Genomic DNA, 12,132 nt, shown 5'->3' with positions numbered 1-12,132 from the left:
TATATTCTCAATTATATAATATATATATATATATATATATATATATATATATATATATATATATATATATATATATATATATATATATATATATATATATATATATATATTACTCAAACAACTCCATATAATAATTAATATCTTGTTGTATCACATAATCTAATACCAATAAAACAAAAATCATAATTAACAATTTACTCAAATGTCATTTAGTGAAATCTCAATCTAAAGTTATCATATAATATTCATCATAATAATACAAACAGTGAAATTTAAAAATAATAAAATTTAACAGATTTTTATTTTTAAAATTTACTTGATTCAAATAGAATATGTTAAGATGATATATTGTAATAATAATAACTATGTATTAATGTAATTCACAAATATTTTTTTTTTAAATAATATAATTGTAATTTTATAAACTCCAATTCAAAGAGGTTAATTATTATTATTATTATTTTTTTGGTCTAAGCCACTCATTTTTTTATAATGAAACAAAAAGGCAATGGTATTTCAGTAGTTTCAAGAAAAGGCAAGGTTACTTTTCTAAAAACCATGATATTTTATATTTTATACAACTTTTTTCATTGAAAAAACCATATAGTAAAATATTAATTTAATCAAAATAAAATATTATGATCTAACTCCACCCACCCTTACCTATTCTTATTCACTTTTATTATATATATATATACTTTATATATAATATTAAATTATACACAATTTTCATATCATCCTCTGAATATTTCTTCTTTATTAATTTTTCAGTGTACAAACAAATACAAGAAACTTTGCTTTCACAAAATGTACAGATTTTTGTTTCACTGTTAAACAAGAAGCTAAGATAGTAGTCTCTTTTCCCCAGAACCAAGAAAAACCCAGTTCATATTTATTCAAAGAACTGAGTTTTTTAATTTGATTTTGTTGTTCTCATTGTTGTTTATTTTCAAAAGGGTGTGTACAAGATTGATAAAGTTTCAATCTTTACACCTCAGAGGGTGTGTAGATATACACATCTGTTTGGATAATGTGGAGGGGTCTGCATTTCTTTTGGAAAACGGAATCGATCGGAGAAACGCCGTGTACGGCGGGGATTTGATGGTGTGTTTTGTTAAACGCAGCGTTTCATGGAGTTGAAGATTTGGTGTTGGAGTAGTGGTAGTAGTAGTGGTGGTGGTATCAGTAGAAGTAATACTTGTACTTTTCTCAGTGTTCATTCTAAATCCAGCTCTTCAACTAAGCTCAGATTTGCTATATTGTTTTCCCAGGTGAGACTTTTTAATTTGGGGATTTAGGGTTTATTTCATTTTTTGTGGGATATTATGCTGGTAGCTGATGAGAATAAATGGTAAGAATGTATGAGTTATTAGGAAGCTGTTTGGATAGATGAAAAAAAAAATTGAAGTTAAAAAGAGGAAATTTCTTGAGGTTGGAAACTTAGGAATTTTGGATCTGCTGAAGTTTGAAGTATTCAGAAAGTTTCTTTTTGCTGTTTTCCCCTTGAAAACTTGTTTCATTTTTATGGTAATTTCCATTTATAAGATCTTGTAGTTCCTTATGAAGTTCTAATTTTCCTTCTTCTTTATTTTGGGTAATGGGTATTTTGTGAAACTACTTATATTTGAGTAATTGGCTCTAATAAGGGTAAAAGTTTCCTCCTTTTGTGGTTTAAAGATTGGGGCTTTTTGCTTGAAGGGGTTATTTTCTGTATTTCCACTGATTGTCATGGACTTTATTCAGCTTGGGGTAAGAGTTAGTTTCTTAAGGTTCTTAATTAGCTTCAGTAAGCTTGTGGAGCTCAAAAAAAGTTGATTTTGGTTTGTGCTGCTTATGGAATTTTGAGAGATATTAAAGATAGCTGTTCATTGCAGATTATGAACATCTATTCCTTCATCTTAATTTGCTTGTGACATAATTCTTTTCGCGCTCTAATCGTTTAAGTGTTACTGGGACAGCATATAGGTAATACAAGCTAGATTTTGATTGATGTTTTTTTGTTTCTCCTTAGGTCCTATTTATACTATTGTGTCTAGAGACCAGTTTAGCAACTTTCTCGGATCATCAATTATTGAGACAAGACTTTGAGAATGAAGACAAGAGTACCATTTCGCATTCTTGTATCCATGATCAGATAATTGAACAAAGGAAAAGACCTGGTTTGCAAGTGTATTCCGTCACTCCTCAGGTGTATGAGGAGTCTGTGGCTTCAGATCCCCCTCACCGTAGAGGAAGGGCATTACTTGAAATTTCCAAAGAACAAAATGATGTCATGCAACCGATCCGAATCTTTTTGAATTATGATGCTGTTGGTCATTCATCTGAGAGAGATTGTCAAAAAGTCGGCGACATTGTGAAGGTAAGTACTTATCATCAGCTGAAAAATGTGTTTGAGAAATTTGATACTTGTCCTTGCTAATTCATCAGTTCTCTCTGTCTAATTAGCTTGGGGAGCCACCAGGTGCTTCTTTTTCTGGTACGTCTTCTTGTAATCCACATGGAGATCCTCCAGTTTATGGTGATTGCTGGTATAACTGTACCTTAGATGATATAGCTGGGGAGGACAAAAGGCATCGCCTTCGCAAGGTTTATTCTCTTCTCCCGATAAGGCTATTTCTGTCACACTATACCATTTCTAATGCCAGTAAGTAGTACTTGATAGCCAGGGCTTTAATTTTAACCGGATGCAATTTGCAATATAGGCCCTCGAGCAGACAGCGGATTGGTTTAAAAGAGCGTTATCTGTTGAGCCAGTTAAGGGAAACCTGAGGTTAAGTGGATATTCTGCTTGTGGACAAGATGGAGGTGTACAACTCCCAAGAAAATATGTTGAAGGTACTTTTATTGGATTATCAGCTGCTTGGATTTCCTCATTTGATTATGATATTTTCGTTTACTGTTAAATCATTATTGTCATGTTTCAATTAACATAATTTCTCCATGTATACTTCAGAGGGTGTTGCACATGCGGATTTGGTTCTTCTTGTGACTACAAGGCCAACAACCGGCAACACTCTTGCATGGGCTGTAGCATGTGAGCGTGATCAATGGGGTCGTGCTGTTGCTGGTGAGTGTTGTGTGAACAAAAGCATGTCAATGCACTAGAAATTTTCGTAGACACCATTGCTAAACTGAGATTTTCTGGTTTCAGGGCATGTGAATGTAGCTCCTCGGCATTTAACTGCTGAAGCGGAAACCTTACTTCAAGCTACTTTGATACATGAAGTAATGCACGTTCTTGGATTTGATCCTCATGCCTTTGCTCATTTTCGTGATGAGAGAAAACGTAGGCGAAGTCAGGTAATTTTGATTTTGCATGTGCTATAACCAAGCAGAAAGGCACCAGTAGAAACTCATGCTTATAAGAGTTCATATACTGCAATAATCTCCTCACCCTGCAGTAGTGATCTCTTGTAAAAAGTTCTCATGTAGGGAAATAAAAGAGCAAACAGCGCACAATAGACTCTATATTCACATAAGTTGTGATATCCTTGTGTTGGCTGTACTGTAGAAAAGAAAATTACTCTTTTCTTGTGATTTATAATTATCTCCAATAGAGAAGGGCTTTTTTATGAGATTTTGGAGAGCTGTTACATATTTTGTTCTTTTATATGGTCAATTGTGCTCAACCTTTTAAAAATGTCTGTGATTTGGTTCTTCTGCTATCTTTTTGAGAACAAGCATATTATTCAATTGAATTTTTGTTTTTGTTAAGCATATGGTTCGTCAGTTAATAAGATCAGCTTCTGTTAACTTACTGATTCTATCTTATTTTCTCAAGAATGCAACACACATTAGTCAAGTAAAACAAGTTGGAATAAAGAAAAATGAGACCAGAAGGTGGGTGGAAGAGATCTCAAGGGGCTAAATTTAAAAATGATGTAGTAAAGGGGCTAAACTTACTCTTGTGTTTTACCCTTCTCCTTTGGTTGCCAAGTCTGATGTTCGGAGTCCGCATTATGCTCCAAAGTAGGAGCTTTTTCTCTTCAATTTATTTATTACTGGAAGACCATAGCAAAACTTGATTACAAATAATTTATTTGGATAATTAAAAGTTGTGAATGGTGCTCAAAACTTTCCCAAACTTCTTTAATTCCTACTAGTTCCACATCTTTTGATGCTCTGTCCTCTTGTATGCTATTACTTGTCTCTGTCGTTGGGCATATAGGATTCTGTAAAGTGAACATTGCCTTTTCTCTATGATAAGTGGTGTGGCCTATCTCAAGTATCGTTTGGATCTAGTATTAGCCTTGAGTCCCCTGCTCTTAGTCTTTTCTCCAACATCTCTGTCGTAGGGCATATAGTATTCTGCAAAGCGAAACATTGCCTTTTCTCTATGATAAGTGTTGTGGCCTATCTCAAGTGTCGTCTGGATCTAGTATTTGCCTTGCGTCCCCTACTCTTATCTTTTCTCCAACATCTCAAAGGATGTTTCTTCTTGCTTGGAAATGCCAAAATCCTTTCTGTGTTTGCTTATTTTCTTCGGTTTCCTTATTCGCTAGGACAGAGCATCTGTGCCCCCCTTTTGTTTTAATTTGCATTCATATAAGTTCTTTTACTGATAGTCGAGGGTTCACTAACATTTATTTCAGACCTGGTTATGCTGAAGCCTGATGTGCATTTACTTGCCGTTTCCTTTCGTAGGTTACTGAACTGGTAATGGATGAAAAACTTGGAAGAATGGTTACTCGAGTAGTGCTTCCTCGAGTTATCATGCATGCTCGCCATCACTATGGGGTATATAGTCTATAGTATTTCATTTTCTTCAATATTCCTCCTCTAATTCCTGTGGCTTATATAAGCTAGTTATTTTTTGCCACATTAAATTTATGGGCAAAGCTAAACCCATTAAAGTTAGAATACCCTTAACCAGTTTAACACTGCAGGCATTCTCTGAGAATTTCACTGGACTTGAGCTAGAAGATGGAGGCGGACGTGGTACATCAGGTTGATATTTATCTTCTATGTTGAATGGATTCTTCTGAGATACACCCTCCTGCATTTTCTTGGCAAAAAGATGTCAACATTATAGAATCCTGCTAAATGAACATCTTTTTGAATTATGGATAGATTGTTTAAAGAACAAATCGCTGCAGGTTCTCATTGGGAGAAAAGGCTATTGATGAACGAGATCATGACTGGGTCAGTAGATACAAGATCAGTGGTTTCAAAAATGACTCTTGCTTTACTTGAGGACAGTGGATGGTACCGGGCTAATTACAGCATGGCTGACCGTCTTGATTGGGGACGCAACCAAGGACCAGATTTCGTTACCTTCCCCTGCAATCACTGGAAGGGAGCCTATCATTGTAACACTACCCAGTTATCTGGATGTACATTTAACAGGGAGGCTGAAGGTTATTGTCCAATAATGAATTATAGTGGGGATCTCCCTCAATGGGCTCGTTATTTTCCACAGGCTAACAAAGGTATTTCTTTACTTTCATTGTTTTTGATATTTCATTGTCATTGAAAACTGATTTTGTCTTGGATACCCAATTTTTTTGTCAACTTTGAACTTCCGATAAACAAGTCGACTAATAGTATTGTTGGGTGGATGCACGCCAATTAAGATTTTGAAACAAACATTACTAGTTTAGTAAGTTTCTTGAACTGGCTTCCTGTTGTAACTTCTGGTGGATGGCTGTTGCAGGTGGTCAGTCATCATTGGCAGATTATTGCACTTATTTTGTTGCTTACTCTGATGGATCTTGTACGGACACGAATGGTGCTCGAGCACCTGATAGGATGTTAGGTGAAGTGAGGGGAAGTAGTTCAAGGTGAGGTGTTCGCCTGTAGCCTTTGGAGATTATATCTAATCGGATACTAGCTCACTAGTTTTTTGTTTAAATCCATACAGGTGCATGTCTTCTTCTCTAGTGCGTTCTGGATTTGTACGTGGCTCAATGGCCCAAGGCAATGGTTGTTATCAGCATAGGTGCTCAAACAATTCGTTAGAGGTATGACTTCGGTAATTACTCTTCTGCTGTATTTGTTGTTTATCTTTTGCTTTGATTTAGTTGCCTATCCAAGAGAATGTATATTAGCTCATTAGTTTTTTTGAGAAAGAGATATTAGCTCATTAATGATAAATGAGATGTGAGAGAATGGTTCAAAGCTCAAGAGCTACGTTCAACCATGAGAGGATAATAGTTGGATATCTCTTCCATTCCTTTGTATTCTCAATCTTCGAATTTGCATTTTGGATATATAAAGGCATGAAGTTTGTAATATTTGCAATCTGCCTGGATTGTTACTTGAAATAATTGCGATATGTCTAAACCAAGATATACTAGATAATTCTACTTCTATCGAGTCATACTATGGAATAAACTTCAGTACCTACAAGAAATATCTACATTCTTCTAATAGTAAAAGGCTGTCTAACCATCCATGAGAAAGCCATAGTTAAAACTTCAAATAATGATGAGGTAAAAAGAGGAATACCACATGTAATTATACCTTTTTTTGTTTGAACAAGGTAAAACAAGCAGTTGGAAAATACTGAAATTGCATATTTATCCTATCGAAATCAAAATAAGATGGAATAGTATTGCTGAACCAATCTGAACATGTGAATATTGTCATTATCTCTCTAGGAAAGAGGTCAATAATATATGACGAACTAAATGGGCAATGGGTCATAAAAAAATGTTACAAAGGTGAGCTTCATGTTAATATCTCCGAGTTTTAAGTGTTAGCAATGAAATCTCAGGATGACTCTTATTTGTTTGATAGATCTGAGGTAGCTTTCCTAGTTCGTTTCTTCCCGCTCAGATTATATTTTGGAAAAAAGAACAAGTCTTGTGAAGGATATCTTACATTTGGCTTATTATATATGATTAAATTTCTCGCAGGTAGCAGTAGATGGCATTTGGAGAGTTTGTCCAAAAGCTGGTGGACCTATCCAGTTTCCTGGCTTTAATGGTAAATATTAATCATGCTACTTCTCTTCAATAACTAAGGTATCTCTTTGTTGATTTATGAATCTCCTCTTTCTGTTTACTTAATTTTTTTCTCAATTGTAGGTGAGCTCGTCTGCCCAGCTTACCACGAACTATGTGATGTGAATCCAGCTTTGTTGTCTAGTCAATGTCCCAATTCATGCAATTTCAACGGAGATTGCTTAGGTGGAAAATGTAGATGCTTTATTGGGTTTGGTGGTTATGATTGTAGCAAACGTGAGCTCCCGTACTTTCTCTGTGACAGTGGAATCTTTTGAGCGAAGTTGAATTATTTGGTGGAATCACACTTCTGCTTTCTATTTCAGGCTCATGTCCTGGCAATTGTGGTGGACATGGAAAGTGTCTTGGGAATGGTGTTTGTGAATGTGATAACGGGTATACTGGCGTTGATTGTTCCACAGGTAACGTGGTTTAATTGATTCCTTCCTTGCACATGTTAGTTATGCTGTAAAAGTAGTAGTCAACTTAGCCTCTGTTGGCCCAACGCTACCTTAGTTCATTGAACCAGCTCAAAATCTTTTGGGTGCCTCCCCTTTTTTTCTAAAACAAAATAATTTTTGTAATCGAGCTTGGAAGTAGTGGTTGCTTGAAGAAACCATTGATTTTGTAACTTCAACTATGACTAGACCCCGTAAGATAACAGTCTGACAACATCTACTTTTCGTTATACCTAATAATTGTGAATGTGTTGCTTCGTTTTCAAAAAGATACATCATTCAAAGGACGTTTCAAGGATGATTGCTTACATTTCCATTGGTGACACACAGCTGTTTGCGATGAGCAGTGCAGTCTTCACGGTGGGGTCTGTGACAATGGAGTCTGTGAGTTCCGTTGTTCTGATTATGCTGGTTACACGTGCCAGAATAGCTCCACGCTTCTTCCTAGTCTCTCTGTTTGCAAAGATGTGCTTCAAAATGATGTATCAGGACAACACTGTGCACCTAGCGAGTTAAGTATCTTGCAGCAGCTGGAAGAAGTAGTGGTGATGCCCAACTACAACCGACTATTCCCAGCTGGTCCTCGAAAGATTTTGAACATTTTCAGGGGTAGAGATTGTGATGGAGCTGCTAAACGACTAGCCTGCTGGGTAAGATTCTTCATCCAAAACAAAACAACTCCTTATGTTTTCGTCACACTGAGCTCAAAGAACTCTACCATACATGTGTTTTTATACATACGATTGATTCATTATTCCTTTCAAACTGCTTAAAACCAGATCTCAATCCAAAAATGTGACAAGGATGGGGACAACCGTCTACGAGTATGTCATTCAGCTTGCCAATCATATAACGTGGCATGTGGAGCATCACTTGATTGCTCGGACCAAACACTATTTAGTAATGAACACGAGGGTCACGGTCTTTGCACAGGTTGGGGCGAATTGGACGCTTGGTTTTAGAAAAGCCAAACTATAGAAAATGAATTTGGTGTACATTGTAGGTAGTTTTAGGTCTTCTTTTTTCGTTTTCATTGGCCTACTTGTAATGTGTTGTAAGCTTCTTTTTTTCTCTCTTTGGGTTAGGAGGAAAATGTGTGCGCGAAGCGCTCATAAATTTAGCGTTTTTTTTTTCTCTCATCCCAAATGTTCATTTGCTAAAAGATTTGGGATGGGAAATTAACTTGAGATTTTGGCTTTCAAAGATGAAAGTCTTGATGTAGAGGAAATGTAATCACAGAAAAAAAAAAAAGGATAAGAGTAAAAATGAATTGGCTGAAGCCATTAATTGTGTATTCTGTTTTACTATCTTTTAGATTTTGATAACTTTTCGCGTAATAAGTGTGAGTTCAATTTTCACTCTCCTTCTCGTATTAAGTCGATTATCGTTAATTTTTATAGGTATTTTTGTAACTATGAGGTTTTATTCTTCTACTAATCACTCATTGTTTGTGACATGACGATGGATTGAAACATTTAATTATTTTTATTTAAATTAATCCACACACTTGTTACGCCAAAAGGAACATTTTAACAGTCGATGAGGTGTGAATATTATTATATTATATTATATAAATCATTAGAAATGTCAGTGTCCTTGATTAATCTTATATGATTTAAACATAAGTAACTATTTTTAATATTAAACTTCAGTTGCAATCTGATTAAAATGGACAAATCCCACTGACATTTATTTTGTAGTATTTGTTCAAATAAATTTGTCATTTTAATTAAACAATGATTTGACTCTTTCTCCATTTCAAAAATAAGACAATTTTGAACTCCAATGTATTGATAGATACACCTATTTTTTACAATATTCACACCGACCCAAGAAAGAATCTTTTCACCTCAAAAATATCAAGTTATAAAATGATGGATTTTTTTTATAAAAAAAATAATATAGTAGGGAGAGTAAGTAAAATATCAATCGGAACAAGTACCTTTTATTTTTTGTAACACCAACTTCACCTTAAATTATACCATCGAAGATCGCGGTGGAGTATAAATATATCTTTATCTTTAATTAGCATTATACACAAATCATATCAGTCAAAATTCTTAAAGAAAAAAGAATTTTATACAAGTAGTGTACTAAAAAGATAAAATTTTATTGGATATTCTATTTTTAGCGTGAATTTTAGTATTTTATTATGAAAGATATGATCATGCGATAATTACAATTTAAGTATAATTACTTGATAATCATACTAGTGCATACTTACTTTTGGTAAGTACCCAATTACAATAACGCAATTATCATAATTACCAACTTTACCATAATCGTCCATTGTATTTAAATGAAAGTCAAATAGATTATTGTTACAAATTTATCATATGTTATAAAATCAGAATTGAAATTAAAAATATTGAATGATAATATCATAGACAATAGGGTAATAAAATTATTTTGTATATTATAATGAATTTGGAGATTACAAAAAATAGTATTCCCCTATGTCGTAACAATAATCATAAATTGTTTTAATCATATTCAAAAAAAAATTAAAATTATGAAGCTGTTGGACAAAATGTGATAAGATAATCAGCACCAGCACAAGTGCAGGTACTTGAAGCATCATCATATGCATAGCTATAAGCACTAGGGCACGCACTCTTAAAAATCCGTGAGTAGTTCGTCGGCGAGCAAGTCGCCGGCGTCGAATGTGCGCCGGTGCAACAATACTCCGGCGTGTTGAATTGTGCACACGCACTTTTACACGCTACAACTGCACCGTTATCCATCACTTGCAATTCCTTTGGACAGATCGCATTTAGATCGGCGACGCAGCCGGCGTATTGACAATCGCCAGATCCGCCGGAAGATCGTACTCCAATACCGACATTGTATCCATCAACAAGGCTAACATCGTAAAAATCCTTCTCAGCGTTGGTTTTCGCGATTGTGAATTCAACTAAACTCACCGGAGGTGCGCCGCCCGCTCCGCTAGGGCATTTCAATGCACCGCAATCGCCGGTTATACATTTACCAGCTCCGGTGCTGTTGAAATTGCAACCGGTTCTTCCCCAGAATCGGCCGGAAAATCCTCCAGGAGCGGAGAGTTGGATAGTAGCGCCGGGAGTTAATGCAAATCCAGAATCGCCGGAGATAGGAACTCCGTTGCCGGAAAGTGTACCGGGCCAAACTGTGTAGCCGCAATTGTTTTGAAGCGTAAATTGAGTTGCTGAAACAGAAATCGCCTCTGCAAAATGGTAAGTAAAACTGTTACATACATGCTCTATTTTTTCGGTGTATTCATGATTTAACCTCTATTAATTCAATCTTTAACATTTCTATCATTAAATCGTTAAACTCTAAATTCAAATAAATTTAAATATCAAAAGTCATATTTCACGTTAAATAATTCAGATGAACCTAATATCGATTTAACTACGAAAGGGATAAAAACTTACCGAACATGAAGAAGACAAGGAATAAATAAGAGTGATTATGAATGGCGGCCATTGTAATTAGCAGTGAATTAAGCAAATGAAAGTTAGATTTGGAGTATTAAGCATTGAGTAATTTGTGTATTTATAGCCCATTATTTCCATAACCCCACCCCCACCCACCCACGTAGGAAATTAATTACTACTGTGGGTAAATTGCATTAACTTCTAACAGCCTAACACGCAAAGATTACGCAGTTAATTATTTTTTCCTCAGATTTATTTTCCATATATATATATATATAACACTCCCTTTGATCCTTTTATCGGTTTATATTTTGGTAGGTAGGTTAAAAGGAATATGGAAAAAAATTTAGTGTAATCATATTGATTTACTCTCCATTTTTTATATTTGGAGAGTAAAATAGAAAATATCCAAGCGTATCTTCTATTTTATCATTTACTCTCCAATTATATAGAATTGAATAATAGCTCTCCAAATTTGAAGAATTATTATTCATATTTTCTATTTGACTTTTTTTTTAATATTATATTATTATTTTTACTATTTTGTAATTAACATATCATTTGTCATATAAATCTATCAATTAAATCTCTAATATGCACAATTATTTTAAATGTAATATAACATTTTCCAAAATATTTTTATTTTATATATACTATTTCATCTCGAATCAATAATATTTTAAATGTTTTTTTGATTTTCATTACTTTGTGATACAATTTGATGATATTATTAATTTTCACTATGAAGATTGATTTTAAATTATAAGATAAAAAATTTAAATTTAAAAATACAATACATGATATAATAATTTAAATACAAAACAATACATAACATGATAATTTTAAAAAACACAACAATATTTTGGTAATTCCGTAGATCGTTTTTAGATTTAACAAATTAGTGTATGATTTAGAGAAGTTGTGATTGTAATTACGGTTATACCTGTTTTTTTTTTTCAGTTATTCGAAATTGTTCTTTAGAAGCATACAAAAAATATAGTTTAATATGAAATAAAAAATAAAAGATTTAAAATTTTATATTACACGAAAATTATATAGAATGTTAGATAGTCACACAAATTATAAATAAAAAATGAATTGAAAACTTGGTATTGGACTAATTGAATTATGATTGATTTTTAACCCATTTCAGTTCAAGTTACATTTAAATAGATTAATAATCCGTTTATTTATTAACTTAATCTATTTTAATATTTGTAAATTCAAACTAATCCTCTCATTTGACAGTTTAACACCATTTTTGGAAAACCCTTAAACTAAAAATAAAAGGAAAAATAAGGAGAGCTGCTAAAT

The 12,132-nt window shown here is 33.8% G+C and overlaps 2 protein-coding genes across 3 annotated transcripts; one reads left to right on the top strand and one right to left on the bottom strand.

Annotated features, from left to right (window-relative positions):
- Window positions 1–602: 602 nt before the first annotated feature.
- LOC101248771 (uncharacterized) lies at window positions 603–8,689 on the top strand. 2 transcript variants are annotated; one of them, XM_004238173.5, is made up of 16 exons: window positions 603–1,271; window positions 2,012–2,359; window positions 2,446–2,586; window positions 2,703–2,835; window positions 2,954–3,067; window positions 3,152–3,300; window positions 4,645–4,737; window positions 4,887–4,947; window positions 5,097–5,429; window positions 5,654–5,780; window positions 5,861–5,960; window positions 6,858–6,927; window positions 7,029–7,181; window positions 7,271–7,366; window positions 7,733–8,052; window positions 8,182–8,689. In XM_004238173.5, the coding sequence occupies exons 1-16, from the start codon at window positions 1,131–1,133 to the stop codon at window positions 8,362–8,364; spliced, it is 2,562 nt and encodes an 853-aa protein (XP_004238221.2). In that variant the 5' UTR covers window positions 603–1,130; the 3' UTR covers window positions 8,365–8,689. The 2 variants fall into 2 exon arrangements, with proteins under 2 accessions (XP_004238221.2, XP_025886647.2); XM_026030862.2 differs by lacking the exon at window positions 8,182–8,689 and having other exon boundaries at window positions 719–1,271; window positions 7,673–7,811.
- A 1,109-nt stretch (window positions 8,690–9,798) lies between these two features.
- On the bottom strand, window positions 9,799–10,948 carry LOC101248479 (pathogenesis-related protein 5). The gene is made up of 2 exons (XM_004238172.4): window positions 10,816–10,948; window positions 9,799–10,604 (listed from the first exon to the last, which is right to left on the bottom strand). Exons 1-2 carry the CDS (start codon window positions 10,865–10,867, stop codon window positions 9,913–9,915), a joined length of 744 nt encoding a protein of 247 aa, XP_004238220.2. The 5' UTR covers window positions 10,868–10,948; the 3' UTR covers window positions 9,799–9,912.
- Between the last annotated feature and the right edge of the window lie 1,184 nt (window positions 10,949–12,132).

The sequence above is a fragment of the Solanum lycopersicum genome, chromosome 4 (assembly GCF_036512215.1).
Source record: "Solanum lycopersicum chromosome 4, SLM_r2.1".
NCBI lineage: Eukaryota > Viridiplantae > Streptophyta > Magnoliopsida > Solanales > Solanaceae > Solanum > Solanum lycopersicum.
The sequence above is the reverse complement of the archived record's forward strand: the minus strand, read 5'-3'. Positions and strand labels throughout refer to the sequence as shown.